The following is a 21965-nucleotide window of genomic DNA, read 5'->3' as shown; positions in this document are numbered from 1 at the left end:
GGCTAAAGAGTTGAGGCCAGCAGGACTGGTTTGGTGGTACCTGCATGAATAGCAAAAGGCTGTACTGGCAGCTGCATTTACCTTGAAATAGGAGAAAGATCAGATTTGGGCAGTAAGATCAGATTTTGACCCACATGTCTATCTTTAACTGTTATAAACAGAGGCTTCTTTGGGTAGCACAGGATCCCTGGACAGTATATTTCTGTTAGAAGTACTTTTAAGCAACAAGTATTTTACTGCAGACAGCTCCATTCTTCCCATCAAGACATTGGTATGACTTGCTGCTCTTTTGGGCCTGTATTTATTATGCAGTATTACTTTGTAGAAAGCATTGCTTTTACTTCGCAAAATAAAAACCTTTTGGGTCACATTTCTCTCTCACTTAGGTCATTTTTAATTGACATTTCGTGAAACTGATGCTGTTACGTAACACTCAGAACATAACAAATGCTGCTACTTCAGATTTATCTGAGCTGAAACCTGAACCTCTCCTGGCTGGTAACTCGTTTTTCTGTTTGGTTTCAGGCTCCAACCTCACTGGTTTGGACAGTCTGGGCAGTGCCCTGGGCCTCGTTGGGGAGCGGGTGCAGAGAGCGCGGCAGCGCTGGCGCAGGCACGCGACAGAGGATGACTACAACATCGAGGTCCTCCTGGGGGTTGATGACTCAGTTGTTCAGTTCCACGGGAAAGAACACGTTCAGAAGTACCTGCTGACCTTGATGAATATTGTGAGTACAGCCCTGCTAGCTGCCCTGTGGGAAGGCTCTGAAAGGGCTGGGGTTGTAGGTTGGGTAAGCCATTTGAATGAGACGTAACAGATTTTTCTCGTGGCAGGAGATAAAATAGCTCCAGGAGGGAAATCCAGGCCACTTTCAGAAAATCCAATAGGGGAGAAGCAAAAAGAAAAAAAAAAAGAAAAAGAAAAAGGAGCCAAGACAGAAGCTGAGTGTGGGACTGTTAAATGTTCAAAGTCCTGCTTTGGTGGGTGGGGACACAAGGTCAGGGGCTCAGGTTTTTGGAAGTCATTATGTTTTAGCTGTATATTCCCTTAACCTAAGCTTCCTGCTGAGGAACACGGTTTGGAGAACTGTCTTCAAGTAAGGTTCTAACAGAAATTACAATTGGCTTTTACATTTTTAAAACTACTCTGCTAAATTCTTTGATTTCTCAACAGCCACTTTAGGTCCTGGGTCACCTCCCTGCTCCTTGTTCACACTGCAGTAAAATGTTATGCAGTGTGACACTGAGCCTTCCTAAATTGATTTAGTATTTACTCCATGACTGACATCTTTAGGTTTCCTTAGTAAATATTTAATCTTCAGAACCATAGTCTGTTCAACAGACTATATAGTGTAGGAGTGATGAAAGGAGGCACTAGGGAATATTACGTTTGAAAGAATCACTTTTTGTTTCTAAATATCAATGCAGCAGCCCTCTAGTACCCCAGACAGTAAGCAAGGACACTAGTTTTTGGAAAAAAAATGAAGACTTGAAAAATCATCCCTAGTACAGATGAAAATCAAAATATATTTTATACTTTTGCTAAAGAAATAGGAGTAAGTGGTAGCCCCCCTCATAGGCAACTCATTTGGGTATGACTTTCTTCCTTCTCCCCATCTGGAACAGGAGTATTTTCTCAATAAAACACATTTCTGAAAAAGCTTTGGCCTCAGTGAATGTGTGTTCTTTTTAAAAAAGTGTTGAGTAAAAAATTGTAGGTCTGCTCAGTTTTTGACAAATGGAGTCTGACTGCTGGAGTTTACAGTTGTGTCAAGAGGATGAGCCTGGAGATGACTCCTTTCACTTTGCAAACCACAGGGGCAGAAATCCAGGCTATTAGGTAGATTTGTCTGGGATGTAGTTTTTCCAAGATATATTTTTTTAATTATGAAGCTTGGTTTTTTTCTTTCTTTATTATGTTGTTTTAGCAATGTGCAGAATATCACTGTTTTTCATTCTAAATGAGAGGTGGAATACAATTTAAGAAAATCCCTTGCGTGACATAAATTCAGTTATGACGTTTTATAACAGCATTGTAAATAGTTAAAAACCTGCCCTGACATGAGAGTTATGGGGTACTTGTGTCTGCTCTGATGGCTGTAAATGCATATATTCTAACAGAAATGACATAGTGAATTTCATTTATTTGTGTGGTTTGTTTCCTCTGAGGCTTAAAACAAAGTCCACAGTGAAACAGATGGTTTTATGCATCTCTAAATTAACAAGTCAAACAGGCCAAACCAGGAATGTGGCAAACAGGCCAAAATAGATTAAGCAGGACTCTTTACTTATCATGTCACTTAAATCTATTTTTAAGAATTAAAATATACAGTAATGGTAAAGAGGCCATAAATGTTCCAGCTCTGGAATATACTTCTTCCTAATTTTAGTAAACCATCCGAGACACAAATTGCAAGAAATAACAACTCTTCAGCAGCCTGTCTCTGCAAGTGGTTTAGAAAGTGCAGCCTGTGTAACCATCCCCACAGGGCACAGCAGCTCTTGGCATAGGCAGGATTGTTCTGTTGAGAGCTCTGAGGTAGAAACATGTCTTTTGGGGACTGAGGATGTGTCCCGTGCCTTGTGCCCAAATTCAAGGGGCTGTTTGAAATCCCCAAAGCCTCTTGAAAGGCTCTGGGTAGTCGCTGGCAGTCATCAGTGTTGTCCTGTTCTTTCCTTCAAAACTCAGCTGGTTTCTGGAGTCTGGATTTTAGCAGAGGGGTGAATGATGTCCTGTCTGCAGCTCCAGCACAAAGAGGCGAGAGGGGTTTGTTACTGCAGAACCTCTGCTTCCCCTCAGCAGGGCTGCTCCAGCTCTTACCCTCATTGCTAGGTGGGTGCAAGGTGTAATTCTGAATAGAACATGGCTTTGGTTTCCTTTCCTGAGATTCACAGTGACTCCCCCATTGCCCTCTCTTTTACCTCTTTGACTAGTTGGGGGTTTTCCTTTAGAAAATGAGCTTACCATAAAAGGCCTTGGGGTCCGTGGCTGTCAGGGGTCACATGTATGCAGTGCATTTCTGATGAGATGTGTAGGGCCAAGGTCACTGAAAAAGAGGAGACAGCTACAAACAATTCCAGCTGTATTTTAAAATCTAATCAGAGATCCTCTCATAACCATCAGATTGTGTGTACTCTGCTGGGTTTAGGATGTAATCAATTAGCTTACTGTAGTAATAAGGCATAGAATCAATTAGCTTTGTATGGCAACAAGGTAGTAAGCATAAAATCAAGAATTCATGGTTACAAAATAAAATAACAGTGAAGATATTTACTGGAGATAAAACAGGTGATCAAACAGTTGAATTTCTGATGTTCCAAAAATGAAATAAATCTAAGGTGAATTGTCCCTCCTGGGCAAGACATTACTTTCCCAGAAGCAATTCCCAGCATGGCTGCTTCTCCCACTGTGCTTGAGCTCCTTGTGTGTGATGGTGTGAGCAGTTGTCCTTAACTAACTTTTCCCAGTGATCTTGGGTGGAACCCTACCACCAACCCAATCAAAACAATAATTTTTTTTTTCTAGCCCAGTGCAATGACTGTAAATTCAGTAAAATCTGTTTTATGCAGCTTAAGTGATGTGTTAGAGTCCACACCTAAAAGCCATGAAGTGAGAAAAAACAGGGGCTGAGTGTCCTGGCTATCTTGAATAGCTGTGCTAATATTTATCCCAAAGTTTGGAGATGAAGTCACTCCCAAACAAATGGTGATGGATGCCAGAGGATTTTTAACATGTTGGGCTGCAGCCACGTATCGCCTGACTGTGCGCCAGCCGTTCCACTGCAGTGAGCTCGGCCTCATGCCTCCCCTTTTTCATCCTCCAGTCATTTCCTCTGACAAAACTCTGGTTTCTCTTGACCTCCTCTCTTTTCCCTGCTCAGCACCGTTGGGACATTCAGTCAGTTTTGGAAAATGTGCCATTGTTTTTGCTTCAGAGACCCTCGGCTGCCTCTCGCTTGCACCATTTTCATTTGTACGTCACGCTGTGTTTTTTCCTGGGATGGATATTGGCCTGCACAGTCCTCTGCATTTTCAAGCAGCCCACACATTGCACAAATTAACTTCGTATTTATAGCATGCAGGAGCATTTCCACCGAGGAGAGATATTTGGGTGGAATCTCGTAGTTCTGTGGTTACTCAAGAACATAGAAGGTAATTCAATTTCAGCAAGAAAGCATCTCAAACCCCCAGTAATTGTTCCTGCTTATACAATTGTTTGGAAAATACTAGAAAAGTGCAAGGCTAGAAGTGGCATTGGAGAATTACCTTGTTGCTTGGGAAAGAAAAAGTTCTCACTGCTGGATGCTCTGGGAGGAGGAGAAGGGTGCTGACTGGATGTTGTTGGGCTGAATGGCTTGGATGTGTGCACTAATCACAGGATAAAAAACTGGCTGCATGGTCAAGTCAAAAGGGTGATGGTGAATGGAACCAAATCCAGTTGGTGACCTGTCCCAAAGTGGTGTTCCCCAGTTCCCAGCAGTGTTCAACATCACTGATCTGGTTTAGGGAATTGAGTGACTCCTCAGTTCATGTGCAGGTGACACCAAGGTGGATGGGAGTGTTGATCTTGAGGGCTGGAAGGCTTCCAGTGGGATCTGGACATGGCCTCAAGTTGCTCCAGGAGATATTTGGATTGAATATTTGGAAAAATCTCTTCATGGTTGTCAAGCACTGAAACAAGCTGCCCAGGGAAGTGATGGAATCAATATTCCCTGGAGATGTTTAGGATATTTTGATGTGGTGCTTGGGAATATGGTTTAGTGTTATTCTTGGCAGTGCTGGGGTTGATGGTTGGACTTAATGATCTTAATGAGCTTTTCCAACCTAAAGGGTTCATTGATTCTGAAATGGGTGTTGTTGGTACCCAGTCTTGGTGCTGAAATTCTCTGTTCCATAACCCTCTTAAGAGTAGTTTCCAGGATTAAGCAATTTTCAGGGGTAAAAATCTTCAATTTCTTTTCTGTTCCTTTACTGTAAAAGGGCTGATATTAAAATATTTATACATATTCATGTAATGGATATATGGCCAAAATATTTGTGATACTAAAGCCCTTCTCCTCAAAGTAGCTAAGTGCCTAATTGCTGTTATTTCAAAGGGAGATAGACCCTAAATAAGAATTATGCCTCACTCTGGGGTAGATTTATCTGAGTATTTAGTCATTTACCTGCCTTTGAAATTGGTGAGAATCAGTATTAAAAATTAGCTCATGGGATTATGTATCCCCCAGCCTTCAAGTGAAACTTCAACTCCAGAACAAATACATTAAACAACTTTTCATTTGAATAACTGAAATCAATGAGAGTTATGCAGCTGGGGGCTTTGGAAAGTCCCTGGAGTCTTTCACCTGCATCTTTCAGCACTACACATGTCTTTGAAATTGTGGCCCTGAGGCGCTGCTGAATGTGTTATCTGTCCTCTTTAATAGGATGTACATGATACTACTATTACAGATGAGATTTCTGCTCTCATATCTCTGCCTGATGAGGGATGAAGATTTGCAGGTACAGAACAGCAAGTCCCTAATGAGAGGAAAGGGCAGAAATGCCATCGGTTTCTAACTGACAATTGGATAAAAACCTGAAAGCATGTCTAATTCAAGCTGCTAAAAAGAAAGTGATGATTGAATACATTGAAATAATGGTGCTCCCTGTCTTCAGAATCATGCTTTTTAAACTAAAAAGCATTTCTTTTAGACAGCAAGGATAGTTCAATAATGTAGAATTTGACTGGATTTTTGAAAATTAAATAATTCATAAGCTCCATTGCTCATTATTTAAAATCAGTTTATTTTAATATGCGCACTTTAAATTTGAACTAACTCTAAGAAGTTCCACAAATAACAAATGTAAGTCAAACTCTATTCATCTGAGGGACTTCAGCTGCCCATAGCTGAATTACAGCTTGTTTGAAAGTTTAAACATATGTATGTGAGTTAACTCCACATTTTGACTGTTCATTATAAACCAGTAGCTGTGACTGGTGTGAGCAGTGTCTGAAGAGGCTTCCATGAGGTTATTTTTGTTCATTATCTTGATTGCCACCCTACAGTGGAAGCTGTAGTTGTGCTTGGGCATTCAGGGGCTCCTGCAAGAAAAACCCTCTCAGAACTCTTGCAGGTTGTGCTCATTTTCACAGGGATATTATTCCCAGTGTCAATTAGGTGAGCATTGCTCATTATTGGTACCTGTAATGTGCCTTTCTGCCCTATCACACAGGTTTTGGTACTGTCCTCAAGGTAGGGGTAGGTACTGTTAAAAGATAGACTTTTTCCTTTACTCCAAATGCCAACATGAGCTTTAGCCACTAAAGTTTCAGCCAGGGGCTTCTGAGTTGTGACAGTGTGGTTTTTGTGATGGAGTGTGGATAATTAGGATCAGCTTTCAAATTCTGGATGCTTTTCTTAACCAAACCATTTAGATTTGAAGAGGTCACCATATTTATTACTTGGATACCACACCCCTATCCCTTGTATTAAAGTGATAAATCAATCTGCTTAATTATTTTATGATGCTATAGTGGATTTTATTAACATGATCTTGAGACAGTAATTCAGAAAAAATACTGAATCTGTTGGTGCAAAGGTAATTTACAGTGTTTAGAGCAACTTCTCACAGCAGTGGTTCATGAGCAGGAATGAGAAGTTCCAAGAGCCTGCGGGAGGAACTAAGAAAAATAAATTAGTCATGAAGTCAGAAAACAAAGTCTATGACCTTTCTAAAGCCAATGTTAGAGTCGAAGATGAGATAGAGACCCGTAACATGAAGCTACCTAGTGCCTTGCCAACACATCTGCTGGAGAATGTTTTTCATTTTGATCAGAAGCAGCTAACTTGGACCTAGTAACACCTACTGACTCTGATGCTAGGGAAGGTAAATCAGGGCTCAGACTCATATTTGCATAGAAAATGCGAGATTCTTATCTCTGTTTTGCAATGTACATTGCCAAGCTCTTCTAAAACTGCCTGGTTTTGAGCAGAATGATTGATGTTTTCCAAATGTGAGATCACAGTTTGACCTTTAAGTTTCATGTGTGTTGTATGCTTTCATTCTTCTTTTTTCCTTGTGATGCTCAACAAAGATTTCAGGAAAAAAAGGGAGTTCCTCTCTGAGGAAATGAGGAAATGCCTTGTAAGGACTAGAAAGGGAGACAAGGAGTCCTTGATTTTGCCTTATGGCTTTCTATGTGACCACAGTACATCCCCTAGAGGAACTGATGTAATAATATTCCTGTGGGATTAACATAAAGCTTTGGGAATGTCAGAAATGCTCATTTGGGATTTCCAAACGCATAAAAAAGGTGATGAAAATCGAAGATCACAGTGTAGTGTTTGAAGTGGGACCACAGAAAAATAAAGTGAGAGGGGAATGCTTTTGGGAGGCTCAGATTACAGACGTTTGTGCTCGGTATCCACCATGACATTTCTGGTTCCTGTCCTGTAATTCAAACCAGACGTTTCTTACAGAAATAGACAATCACTGGATGCCCACCAGGCACCGAGGCTTTGCTGCAGATAATTATGATCTGATGAATGAGCTGCTTCTCAGGCTGGGCTCTGACAATGGCTTGCCAGGAGCTCTGCCATCCCACAGGGAAGGAGCTGATGCTCCCCAGCCTTTCCAGTATTGCTCTGGCAGAGATCCACACATGGTCCCAGCTCTGCCCTGGAGCACGTAGCCATCAGTAGTTTCTGCAGCAGTAGTTGTGTAAGGATGCTGGGTGATCAAAGAGCAGGCTAATCAGCTTGGATGGATCAGCAGTTTGTGGTGGCTGCAAAACCAGATGACTCTTGGTTTGTGCCCTCTCCAAATGGTCAGATGTGCCCTCTGATGGCTGCTGTTGCTGGGTCAGAGCTGTTTGATGCTGATGTAGCCCAGGGTTGAAGCTATGAGATGTCCAGCAGGGGTGTGTGCTGAGGAGCCCTGGGGAGAGGCACTCACCCAGGCGTGAGGAGGATCCACGGAGCTGCCTTGGGACAAACCTGATGGTTTATGGTTCAGGAGCTGCACTGTGATGGAATGATCTGCCTTATCCATAGCAGATACTAACAAACTCTGCAAGGCTGGGAACTCCTTCAAACTGCATGAATGAGTTTGCTGATGATTTGCCAGAATATGCAGATTATTCTCCTGTGGTGCTTTGGTTTAATGAGGGATCCAGGGAACCACCTGACTTTGCCTAAAAATCCTGCCAGCTCTATCAGCAGGTAACCCACTCTGCACCAAGACTAGCAGAACTACAGGCTGTTGATTACTATTTGTATTAGAGGAGCTTTCAAAATTCCCTTTTAGGATCAGGCCATGCCTTGCTCAGTAATCCAAACTTCCCAGTGCTTCTTTTACAAAGCATGAGGCACCTCACAGGCTTGGCTTGCCTTTAGCTTTTTGATGTATTCTATGTGCTTACTGTGCTGACTTGAAACTTACTCAAGGCAGGAGAATTATAAAATTAGCAGAGAGGGACAGATGAAAAAAGTAAATAAAGTCTTTGTTTTTCTTATGTAGCACCAATCTGTGCCAGCCTGATTTCTACACAGAAACTTTAAATAGAAATGCATGCTTTCTTTTGAAATATCCCAGAAAAAGGAAACCAAAGATATCCCAAAATAGTTAGCGAACTAGAATAGCTTGATGAAAGTCTCTTTACAGTGTTTCACTGTGCTTTGAATTCTTTGAGATTCACCCAGCCTTCTTCATCACCCTCTATAAATGCTGAATCACTATGGGACATCTATCAAGACTGAATTCATTCACTGCCTTCAGTTCAGGAGTTGTGATTATGGGATGTTCTCTGTGTACTTTTTTTCTCCTATGCAGCAACTTAATTTTAGACTTACTGATGTAAGAACAACAGGAGAAGGCTTTTCTTCTGTTGATACAAAGCAGGATGTCCTGCTGAAGTACATGGAGGTGCAGTGCTGGAAAAGTACTTGCACTCTTTTCCACAGCTGTGTGTATTTATTGCACAGACATCTGAACATGTATCTCCATTGTCTGGCTATCTCTTTCAAACACTGAGTTTCAAAGTTGTGAGTTGCTCTTAAGCCTGGAGCTTTCTGATTGCACAGGCTGGTTGGTCATTTTCTGCCCTATACATGGAGCTGCATTACCTTGACTCTGCTTTCCTGTTGAAATAAGAGGTGTAAATGTGGAGAATCTGAGCTGGGGATTGTGGTGGCCCTTTCAGTGTGTGCATGTTCATGAACCTCTGAGAGCACAACATTCGCTTGGATCTTGTATCTGTAACAGCTTCCTGAAACAAATAGGTGTGATTTAGACTGAAAAAAAGCAAAAGCATCTATTTCAGCATATTATTCATGTGCAGTGAGACACTCCTAGCAAACCACAGTTTAGCTCAGAGGAAGATGCTGTGTGAAGAGGGCTTGGACTCATCCCTGTTAATGAAACCAAGACCCAGAGCTTTGAATTGGGCTGCTGTCTTGCAGAAAACCCAGGATCCCAAGAGAACTAAGCAGCTTTTTACAGTGCTTGTGCCTTTTTGTTCATTCACAGTTTGTTTGTTAGATGTCATTTGCATGAATAGTCAAACAGTGTTTTAATTCTGTTCCATCAGTTTTTTCAAGCCAAGTTTCCCTTTGGCACACAACAGCGATACAGTTGTTCGGTTACTCAACGATTGTTAAAAGAGGCTTAGGTTAAATTCTGGAAGTTAATGAGAGAGTGGTGTGCACCAATTTGGATTATGCTTTATGAACTAATTAAATACTTATTTACATGCTGTGTTTACTGTCCTCTATACACAGCAGTTTTTGTTTAATAATCATTTCATGTACAGGTAATTTACAGCTTATTTCAACCTCATAGCCTTGATTTGAGTGCTCTCTTCCCACCACACAAGGAGAGAGACAAATTAACATCCCTGCCTCCCTTGACAACATTCAAGGGTCTTTTTTCTGGGTGAAAGGATTTTTGTAAAGCGAAACATTTTTACGTCTTACCTCTTTATAATCTGTGTTGAGCAATGGTACTCAAAGTAAAAATAAGAATATAAAGTTAGTCTTCTAAAGTCTTATTTAAACATGCAAAGAGATGATCTGATTTCTAGAGGGGTTGTTTACAAAGCAGATTTGAACATAATCAGCTCCTTCTACCCTGCAATGAAAACAGAAGCCCCTGAAGCCACTGATAGCCAGGAGCTCCTCATCCCCCATCTTACTCCAAGGATCTGCTTGCTCATTAACCAGAGCAAATCTGCATCCCAGGCATCCCCCAGAACATTCCCCAGGTGCCCTGGAGGGTGTGAGCTCCTCCTGGAGCTGCCATTCAGCAGGACACTCAGGACTGTTGAAAACTTGGATGCTTACCAGGCATAAAATAAGGCTCTTCTGTCAAAAAATACTGATGAAACAAATTAAAATTCACTTTAAAATGTCAGTGGGGATTGCTTAGCAAAACCTACACTGATGTATTTAATTTTAATGTTTTTTGAAGTGATAAAATACGGGCCATTAAAACTGGGGCTGATTGAAGTAGCAGGACATTATTTACCATGTTTCAAATGAAATGTTCCCTGAAAGTTATTTATTAGCTTGAAGTAATGAATCTAGTTTGCAGGAATAAATGAAATCTAGGTCCAGCCAGCAAAACAGTTCAGTTTGGTGCAACCTTTATGAAGGGAAGGAGGTTTTAGGGAAGGAACTTGCCTTGCAGGGATCTCATCTGCCTCTTCTAATTTGTAAAGCTAAACCCCTGCCATTTGGCCAAGTCTCATACAGTCTTCATCACTGAATACTTAAATCAGCCTTGTTAACAGTTAATATTTGCCCAGCTTGCTTGTAGCAGTGTTTCCTAAGTAATTGTTATTCATCCGCATTTCATTCTCTACTCTAAATATTTACAGTTTTCTTTTCAGTGTTCCTGTGGTGATTCCCCCATGTGTGTGTTCAGTTATGTAGCTCTGGTATTAAAAAAAAAAAAAGACCATTTTAATTTGCTGGCATTTTGTAGCTTTTGTTCTACTTGCAAAGTTTAACACTGATGAGTTTTGACACACAATAAAGCCAGCTCATGTGCCTGACCAGTGTTTTGGGGGAGGCACATCCTCTTGGCAGAGTGTGATGTGATGGGTCCCAGATGGAGGAGTTACAGGGTGCAACTGAGCTGATCTGGTGAATGGCTCTCGGGAGAGAGGTGCTGTCCCTCTGCTCACTCATCCCCTTCCCTGTGCATGGTCCTGCTCAGCAGAGATATTTGGGGTTTTGCCTGGGTTGCCATGCTCCAGGCTCCAGTGGGCACACATGGGTCAGCTCAGCTGCATCGTGTGGGTGAACCATGGTACCTCCAAGTCCAGTTAGGCTGGCACTTATATACTTGTTAATCTGAAGTCTCTGAGTATATATTTGTTTTAAATGATTCCCTAAATTATGGCCTGTTGGGAGAGTACAGCAGAGTTTGGAAAAAAAGCCTATTCCCTCTCTCATTAGTGGGATTTTTCATGTTTTAAATATGATCACCAAGTGGTGTCTGGCCTAATGACAGAGCATAAAAGGTACTGGCTGTATCACTGCCTTCATAGTTACCATTGTTAAAGCACTGAACTCTTTTGCAGGTTAATGAAATTTATCATGATGAGTCCCTGGGTGCTCATATTAACGTTGTCTTGGTGAGGATAATCCTGCTGAGCTACGGCAAGGTAAGGAAAGGTTAATTTAAATTGAGGATATCAATATCTATAGACTTCATTCTTTTATGAAGAGTGCAGTTACTGGGGACATGTATTTGTTTTGTATTTTAATCCATATATATTATCCTTACTAGTCGATGAATATGAAGAATTTCCATGTTTTTATACATATATGTTTATAATTTAAACTTTACATTTCGAATAATTTCTATTTCTTCTGGGTTTTCCCTGTGTCATTTGAAGTTACTGCTTAGCTCTGGCAGTCTGTCTTTTCAGATTTGTTTGGAATAGTCCATGAAACATAGAGAACATGTTAGTTCCTAAAGAAAACACAATATGTTTTGGTTCAACTGTGTGTAAGGAACAGTAAACACAAGGTCAGTTCTGCAAGATGCTGAGGGCTACAGCCTCTTTCTAAGAACTCATTTATGCTTGTGCTTATTATCAGTGGAACTACACATGTGCTTAAAGTTAAATGGGTGTTCTGTGGAATAGGGGCCAGAAGGCAAGAGCTCTGCAGATCAAATCTGTAATTAAAAATATCAAGTGTTCTTTCTTTCAGTTTCTGTGGAAAGGGTTGCCCTACAGACAAAACTTGGGTAAAGAGGAACAAAATGTTAAATGGGTTTCAAAAGTATTGATCTGTTCAGTACCTGTGTCCTGTTACTGCCAAGTCAACATCAGACTCCATGGAAACAGGAACAGGACATTTCGAGTGTATTGATAACTGCTTTGGTTAAAGATGTTTGATTTTAGTGCTCTCCAATGCAGCATCCAGCTGCTCAGAGCAGAGAGTTAATGTCCAATCCCCTTCCTGTGACTGGAGTTGCTGGGGTTTCCATGTTCATGCAGTAAACCTGGACTCTGGATGATTCCATGGCTGCTCATGGAAGTTGCTGGAATGATGTCAGCAAAGAGCCAGTGCAGATGAAGCTCCACTGGCACTCACCAGCTTGCCCTGCTCAACACCAGCTGAGAATTTTCCTCCCTGGTACAAATGAGGGAGCGCTCAGGTTTACTCTGGACTCTGCAGGAGACTGATTACCTGGATTCAGGTTAAATTTTTCTGTTGGAGCTTCTCCATCTGAGAACTAAACACACCAATCCATTTCTGCTTTTCCTGCAGTGATGATGATGATGATGTAGTTAAGCACTTTGGATAAGCTTAATCAGAGATATGTCCTAAATTAAAAGGTCAAAAAGGTCATATTTGCCATTTTGTGACTGAAAGTTCATGGAGTGTGTAGTTAACATTGAATTACAAAATGATTGAAATATCCTTTTGATTGCTGCAATGGCAAAAATTTGATTGCAAATTGACTTTCGAATCTCGTACAAATCTGATGTTGCAATAGTGGTGAAAGCCAGCAGAATTATTACCTGGGCTAGTCACTTCTTTGCAGTCCTTAGTTCATGGATATTTCATAATTGTTATGTGTTTATTATTATTCATCTTTAGCACTGTAGATCTACCTCAGTGTGAGCTCTGGTTATTTCTGCCAGCTTCCAGGTGGCTACAGCACTCATCATTCCCTCTTAAGGATCTTTGTTTTATTGTGAAGAGCAAAGCCTTTTATAGTTTGAAAGTCCATTTATAGTTTGAAAGTTATCAGTTTCCTCTTCTTTAGAGAGGAGAGTTGGGGTGGAGGACAGAAGTCATCATTTCTTGGTGGGTCTCTGGCCACATCACAGAAGTAGCATTTGCAGGTCTGTGTAATTTGCTTCTGGATTCTACATCCGCAATCTGCAGTGGACAATGCTTTAGTTTCTGAGCTGTCCTGCTGGTTTCAGTGGAATAATTCTGCTACCCCAAGCTTGCCCCAAAGATAATTTTTCTTGCATTTCCATATCTGATTCTTGTTCACATGAAAGACAATCTATGGCTTTCTCAAAATAGGAAAAAAGTATATAAAATATATATAATTCCAGAGCTCCTCTACTTTATAAGGTGTGAACCTACATGCCATGACTGTATAAGAATATATCCTTTTCTGTTCATGTTTTTAAAGTTCCTGATCAGAGGACTAGTACCAGGGAGTAGAAGGTGAGGAGATTTTTCTTTAAAGGTTTGGGATAATTTAGCCATGGAAAAGCAGAGAGAAGAATTATATAGTTTTTATTTTCTGAACCTGTTCTGAGGAATTAGAACAAAGCCTTGAATATTTTACTATCCCACACACCAGCACTAACAATTTTTAGGAAAATACATATTCAAAATACATAGTATTAAGTAGAGTACATGTACAAGTTAAGGCAGTGCATGAATGAAGCAGCGTGATTGGCTTCACAACATGAAAATGTTATCCCAGTCTTGTTTGAGTAAGCATTTCTTTTGAAAGCATGGAGCTAATATTTTCAGATTCATTTGTTTCACCGCAGGCAATTTATATGTATTATCAAGGGTGTCATTTAAATAATCATAATAATTACATTATGGTTCTGTAATTGATGAAGTATGTACCATCAACGTCAGGTTTATGACAGCACTCTCAGCTATTGCCAATTCTCCACCCCTAAGCAGCCTTCTACTGTATTGTGGGCTTTTTTAGACTATTGTATTATTTTATACAATATGTCATCTGTTGATAAGAATAATATGGACAATGCTTGAGTTGCATAGCAACCAACCTTTCACTGGTTCTTGCTTGAAGGTACTCAACTCTTTCAAATATACTTATTTTTTAATATTCTCAAACACAGGCAACTGTACATGCAGAAGTTTCAGTAATTTCAGGAATAGCATTAATTTCCCTGGTAAGATGAAGAAAAGGAAGATATTCCTTGGTGATCAGATACTGAAATTACTTCAGGGACGAATTCAAAAGATCTGACATGGTTTTACTGAATTAGCACTTTGTGTAAGTTGTCACCTCAGGACTTTGAGGGGGTGGCAGGTTGAGCCCTGCCAAGAGCACCAGGGTTGGGCTCTGGCTGGGTGGTGTTTCTGGGGAGCAGCAGAGAGGGGCTGGGTTGGGGCTGGGGTAGCTTTGCAGGACTTTGTAGGAGCTGCCAGCCCTTCCCTGACTCCCCACTTTTCTCTTGGTGCACCCAACAAATGATGTACCACAGACTGATGTGAAGGCTTCAGCTGTGCCTTGCTGCTGCCCACTCATTTATCAATTCCATCATTAGGCATAGAAAAATGTGTTCTGCAAAGGCTGCTCCCTATCCATGTTGGCTTCAGAGGCCACAATGCATCTCTCTGCATTTTCCTGACATTGACTTCCAAAGTCACTGGCTGTTTTGATGTGATGGGATACTGCAAATAAGTAAACAGGGTACATGCAGTGCTTTTCTCTTCAAATGGGAAAAAGATGAGCTGGCTCGCTTCTGCCTTTTTGCCTTCAGTAGTAGGAAGATTGGTTCCAAATTTTGGCAACTGCAGATACATTTGAGATTAATATAATTCAATGTTTGTGCAAATTATTCCACTTAGACCTATTTTGGTTGTATCAGCTCTGTAATCCAACTAGCTCTGGAATACTCAGGGAAATAAGCAAAGCAACCACGAACACCAAGTGCAGAGGAGGTTGCAAGAGATGAGCTGAGCATGCACTTAAAAACCCTGACTGGTTATTCTAAAATTTGTTTGGAAACATTTAAATCCTGAGCACTGCATAAAATCCTCTCATCACCTCTTTGAGGTGAATGAATAAAGATTATTATTCCCATTTTACAGCTAAAAAAACAAAGATGTTAAGTGTTATTTTCCAAGGCCACACGGAAGGCCACTGGCAGGCTGGGGATAAGACCTCATAAATTCCTGGCTCCAGCCCCACGCTCTGTCCACTGACAATGGTGACTCTGTGCAGATGAGCTGCCCTTGCATTGCAGAGGAAAGACTAGCTGGGATGGATGTAATTAATACAGTGATTAATGAAAAAACACTTGGAGAGAATTTTGCAGGGGCTGCAGGGGTTTCAGTAAATGCAGCCACCTGAGGATCTGTGAGGGTTATTTCTTGGGAAATGTGAACGTGGCAGTGCAGGACATCCCTGAGCTCTGCTTTGGCTCCATGCACAGCCCGAGTGGCCTGTATTCAGCCTGTATTCAGCCTGTATTCAGCCTGTATTCAGCCTGGAGCAGGGTGGGATGGGCTGAGGGATGCTGGCTCTGCTCCGGGGCATCTGGAAATGCAACCAGTAGGGAGGGGGAACCCACATAAGCTGTAAACCAGTGTTGGCACCATAACAAGTGGTTGGACTCTGACCACGTGTTAACCTGGTCAGAGTGAAAGAGGAACCTGACTACCACTGCAGAGAGCCCCTCAAATAGCTTAGAGGAGGGAAGAAAAGTCAAATGGCTTTGAGGTGGTAGTTCAGGAAGAAGGTACTATGGGGTGGATACCTGCAACCTCATGGGACAGGACTGTTCAACTGAGAAGGATTTTTCAATTTTGTATGTCTGAGATATTAACAGAGCTCCTGCTGCCTCATTTGGGACAAGACTTTACCTTTGATCTTTTCATAAAATGATGCTCTCTTCATCTCTGCCATCTGACCTTTTCTAAGGTCTAAGCTTGATGCAAGCAGGGGAGATGTTCTTGGTTCAGCCAGGATGCAAGTGCTGGTTCAGTCTGAGTCAGGTTCTTCTTTCTCTCTGTTTCCCAGAGGGCAGCCTTGGAAGCACAAATCAGGTTTATTCCTTAAATTTGATGTTTGTCCTTACTATTTTGCTGTTGACCCTGCTGTTTCCCTGGAGGGAAAGGGATGAGCACATCCACTTACCTCTGCCTCTCCTAGGAAGGTGCAGAGACTCTCACTGAGAGCACCTGTACCTGCCAGTGCAAGGAGGTTGTTGGCTGCACATTAAAGTCACAGAACAGCTGTGCTTGGAACGGACCTCAGGACATCATCTAGTCCAACTGCCCTGCTCAGAGCAAGGTCATCTGGAGCAGGTTGTTCAGGACTGTGTCCAGCTTGGTTTTGAATATTTCCAGAGACTAAATAACCACTCTGGACAACCCTTCCCAGTGTTTGGCCACTCTTATGGTAAACCTACAGTAACATTCCTAAATGCTTCTTTTCTTGCTCATTGCCTCTTTTCCTTTCTCTGGATAGCACTGAGAAGACTGCGTCAGTCATCTTTATTCCCTGCCCAATAGGTATTTATATAAATTGAGATCTTCCTCAGCCTCCTCCAGCCTCTCCTTGTACTAGGTCACGAATGTGAGTTGAGTATCTTATTTTTCCACTGACATTGGTAGATGCAGAATAACCTGAAAGAATCAGCAGGAATCAAGCCCTGACCTTACAAATATGTCTGAAGATGGAGTTGTTGACCCCAGCATTTGGCCATGTGCAGTAACTAGTTCTGCACAGGCTGAGTTGCAAGGCCAGAACCTACATATGATGTAGCATTTTGGCAGCTGTTCATATTTTTGCACTATTTCCTTATGTTTCATATGGGAATAAAGAGGAGAGATATTGCCCCTCCTGTTTTTTATCTGGGTGAATTGTTGAATTCCCTTATTTATATATTAGAGCTTATAATTTCCCGGTGTGTTTTGCTGGGACCTTGAAGAATGTGGAGCTGGCTGATAGCATAAACAGTGCTTTGTATTCCTGATCTGCTTACATTTATACAGAATTAGAGACTGGAAAAAGTTTACAAGCTGCTGCCATAAGAAAGCTTTACAAATCCTTTGAATGCAAAATGACAGTTTGCTGAATGAGCTATTTTTGTTAGTTTGGTTACCATGGACATTCAATAATTGTATTTATTTATCTTTTGCTTGTTCAGGATGAGAGAAGAATATAGAAGTTCTAATCCAATATCCAATGAACAACACAAGTGCCAAGTAGAAGCAATGTAAACAGTGTGTTTTGCAGAGACTTTACACATTCAGGAAGGGAAAGTCATATGTTAAATTGTTTCCTGAATGTGTGCACTGCTGTGGTCCAACTTTTCTTACTATAGTTTGAAGCCTGTCATGTTAAGAATATTTCTGCTCCTCCTGGAGCTACTGAAGAGCTGCAAAGCCTTCTCCGTTGGTTCTCTTGGAGCACCACCTAATGGATGAGTTAGGAAAGGTCCCAAGCTTCTGATCAGCCTAAATTTGTTATCAAGTACCTGCTCATCATCTCTTTTTCAAAGTTGTACTCAGTGATACCAAATATCAGGTAAATAAAACAGTTATTTAAGGGGAGCTGCCATTCCGTGTGTGACAGCAGTGTGTCTTTCATATGGGCTGGCAGCTTGAACATTCTTGAAAGGTTTGGGTAGACTAAATATAGACTAAATTTGCAGTTTTCTTCTAAGAGAACTTTGACATTGTTAAAAAAAAAAATTGACGTATTTCTTCCTTGCCCCACAATCTCCAAAAGAAATCCAGTCTGCTTCATGAATGACTTGTTCTTCAGTGTGTTCATATGAGAGAAGTGATAACTTCCCAAAGGATAAGACAGATAGCAAAGAAGGTTCAAAGACCTCTCTGGCTTTCAGCCATTTCTTACTGCCCTGCTTTGCCTCTTTGTATGAATGGTAGTTGCAACTCAGTTGTTTTCTATTTTTATTTAGTTTTGGGGTTTTTTGCTGCTTCCATTTAAGAAGGAAGGGAGTGGTGAAGAAATGAAGGCAGAGTCAAAAAAAGGAAGGAAAATGTTCAGCATTGGTAGATGTTGAGTTTCCCAGAGAAAAGGCCTGGGCTAGTTCTGTAGGGCAGACTGTCCTCGTCATCCTCTGTGGTGTCTTCTCGCCTGGGGGATGTTTTTCCAGCTGAGCCCTTTCCATTTCTTGGCCAACATCTCCATCTGTTTCCATCAGCAGTTCACAGATTTTTTGCTTTTCTTGCTGTGAGAAGGAAAGTTTCTCTTTCCATTGGCAGTTTTCCTGCTGATCAGCTGAGTAATGCTCTCCACAGGCCTGCTGTCCTGCTTGGAAAGAGGTCCTTCCCAGCCAGGTCGGAGCTCCCAGCCAGCTGCAGGACCTGCGAGTTCCTGGCAGTGTGGGCCCTTTCCTGGCCAAGAGTAACACCTACACCTCTTCTCCATGTGCAGCCTGCTGGCCCCCAAACTTCTGTTTGCAGTGTGACAAGGAGGGATTTTACCTTTCAGCCTTTGTTACTGCACGCAGCTCATCTCTTTTCCTCTTTCTCATTTGCTTTGTCCGTTTAATAAGGAGTTGGGCTCTGATGAAAGCCCATGCTGATTTCCAAAAGAAAATATTATTAAGTGTTATCTGATATCTCTACAAGAGTAATTTTTGGACAACATCCTTCTAAAACATATGACATCTGCCCTGTCTACTAACAAGCTCTGCCTGGTCCCATGATCTCCTAAGCTATTTCTTCAGGACAGCAGCATTTATCTGTAAAGGCAAGGCAGCTGAGAAAGTGGATATAATTCTATATAAAGGCATACCTGGCTTAGGAAGTCTTTGATCCAAAGACCACTGGACATTGGAGGTTCTTTGGAGGGAAACACTTCCTCTAATTCCCTTCCCTGGCCCTACCATTGCCTACTGTGAGGAGATGACCGTGGTGTTTGTAGTTCTTCAGTCTCAGCCAGGGCAGTTGCACAGCACAGTGAGCTTGACTCACTGTCAGACTGATGGTTCCCTGGCCATGCAATATTTGCTGTTAGCAAATATTGTGCAAGTCTTTGGCAAATTGTGGAAAGTGGTTGTTCAGGTGAAAATTTGCTAGGAATCAAATGGGTTTCTCTTTTGGGGCTGCTGCATTACAGAGAGGAAAGACAAGGGATTAGTGACCAGATGACTTGAGTGCTCAGTGGACTTGGAGTACTCAGCAGGCAGACTGAGATTTTCCTCTCACTCTTTGAAGTTCTCCTCACTAACAGGACCTCAATTTCCTATTTACATTCGTAGCACATGGACACTCAAAATAATTGACTTCCTACTGGATGCCTTGTTCCCAACTTAAAGAGCAGTAAGGCTCAGTTTTATGATGTTAAAATTGTGTCACTGGCAAAAAAGCTGGGTCAGTTGAAACATGTTTTATAGGACTAGTGTGTTCTGTTTCCCCTTCTATGTGAAAGGGTCTTTTTTCTTTCTCCCTTTTGTGATGGATGCAAAACCCCCACAATGCTCCACATTAATCAGTTGGTCCAACTTCATTTACTTGAAGGCAAACTCTAAAATCAGTGTTTTGGTAAGTGAGCGTTGAGGTTCTCTTGGACTGAGCCTGTGGTTTTCCTCTTGGAATGGACTTGAGTGTAGAGTGAGAGAATTGTTGACTCGTGGCAGATGCCAGTGCAGTGCCTGAGCCACGGGAGCTGCTGCTTTGCTGTGCCAGGCTGGTCTGGCCTCTGGCAGACTCAGTGTTAATCAGAGGAGTGCTGGAACCTGCTCTCTTAGTTCATTCAGAGACAAATATTTTGCTTTTGTGATGGACTCCACTGACAAGGGTTTGGTTTAGCGGGCAGGGAAGAGATGACAGAGGAAAGCTATAAAGCAGTGGTTATTAGGAAATAATTGACGTTTTATTTTCCATGTTTTTTTGCTGATCATGCAAATTCAAGGTTTCTTTGCAAATAATTGGATACCCCTAAACAAAGCATATGTTGCTAGGGTGTGTGTTTTCATTGTTTTCTGATCAATGTCTCTTAAATGATGTGATTTTTCATTTGGTAGAATGTACACAAGGAGGTCATTATGAAATAAGGAAGTAATAGCAAACATCAGAAAAGATTAGAAAGCTGGAGGTTTCTCAACTTCATTTTACTGCATTCTTTGCTTTTGAGTCTTGCAGTCAGATTTTTTTAATTGAGCTCCTGGAAAGAATTGATCTTTTTTGTGCAGTTTTGGAGAAATAAGAGTGAAGGTGATATAGATGAGTTTTGTGTTTGTTTGCTTGTTTGTTTTTGTTTTACCACTGATTGATGTTATTAAAGACCTCAGCAATGGTTAAACCCTGTTTAACTGACCAGGATTTTTGCTTGAAGAACCAGGATTTTGCCCTGTATTAGTGACTCAAAGTTTGTTTAAGTATGTTCTTATAAATACACAGAGATTCAATAAAGGCACCACAACTGTCCCACCATTTAAAATACAGTTATTAGTTCAATTTCCAAGGGAATTATGGCTGGAAGCAGTATGATCCAGCTTAGGATTATATTACAACTTTTTCATTCCACAGTGGTACCAGAATCCAAACTGTGCCTCTATTTGGTTTATAAATTTGTTTTTCTGAACATTTGCAGAATTGTAATATCTTAGTTTCGCCAAAATCAGACCTCAGTTTGGCAGACACTTATTTTATCAATTCCAGTTGTTCTTCCACAACCCTTTGAGGATTTTCTTTTTCATGTAGTCAATACTCTATGTACTCCATCATGCATTTAATTAGAGGACACGTCAAATACATCTGTATTTAAACATGAATTGTATTACTTCTCTTATTTTTGGCCTAGACTAAGTTTTGCTCTACATTAAGTATTTTGGAATGACAAATGCTTGCAGTACAGTATAGCATCTAAACTGTAGTGGTTATTGTTATGATTACAGTGTTGTCATGGTAATATAATTTTTGCAAATGAAAAGCCAGGCTTCACATCTGTAGTTCTTACAAATCCTGGAAGGCCTGAGACAGGTCAGTTAGTCATACATTTTACAGTATTCCACAAGCAATAATCTCTCTAAAGTCTTAGCAGTGCACAGTATCAAGCAGAATTAGTTGGGAACTCTTCAGAAAGTACTACTGAAAAAAAAAGATCCAAATATAATAGTTGGATTTTAAAATACCTTTCTCTTCCTTGCTCAAGAGAGCTGTCCTTTGCACCCCACCTCACATGTCAGCTCACTGGAACCAGCCAAGCTGTGTCAGTTCACCACCCATGTAATGTGTGGCTCACATGGAGAATGGCATCCCACAATGGGAAGGTGTGCTCTACCTTCTGAATGATCTTCAGATGAGTAATGGGATAAAGAAAATGCAATTTAAAAGACAGTCACTGAGAAGGTCCATTTCTGGAAATAATAGTTCAAGTACAGCTGAGAACGTACACTTAGTTCTACATCAACAGAGCATCCAGGAGTGTGCCAAGGCTGACAGGACAGCCTAAAAGCTCTGTTTCATGACAAAAGAAGCCAATGAACAGGGCAGGGTGCTGGCTCTCTGCAGTTGTTGTGATAGGCTTTGCTTGGCCATTAGGCATTGATCTTCCCCACACTGGGTCAGTCTCTCCTGTCAAGACCTGCTGTGGCTCCAAAAGGGACATGGGCTCCATCAGGAACTGTATATCCAGACTGGAAGTGATGGTAAAGAGATGATGAAGTGATGTAAACTGTGCCAGGGTGGCATAGATATAATAAGAGTGCACAACCCAGTATCAGTTTTGACAATGAAATACCCATCTTTTTATTT

General features: G+C 41.3%; 1 protein-coding gene across 1 annotated transcript in view; it reads left to right on the top strand.

Annotated features, from left to right (window-relative positions):
• Window positions 1-21965, top strand: part of ADAMTS2 (ADAM metallopeptidase with thrombospondin type 1 motif 2) — a 173437-nt gene that overhangs the window by 113393 nt on the left and 38079 nt on the right. The window contains exons 4-5 of the mRNA XM_063413222.1: window positions 526-728; window positions 11567-11650. Coding sequence (XP_063269292.1) covers window positions 526-728; window positions 11567-11650 — 287 coding nt within the window. The remainder of the gene's footprint in view (window positions 1-525; window positions 729-11566; window positions 11651-21965) is intronic.

This window comes from Prinia subflava, chromosome 16, assembly GCF_021018805.1.
Source record: "Prinia subflava isolate CZ2003 ecotype Zambia chromosome 16, Cam_Psub_1.2, whole genome shotgun sequence".
Classification (NCBI taxonomy): domain Eukaryota; kingdom Metazoa; phylum Chordata; class Aves; order Passeriformes; family Cisticolidae; genus Prinia; species Prinia subflava.
Note: the sequence above shows the minus strand (reverse complement) of the source record. Positions and strands in the feature narration are given on the sequence as shown.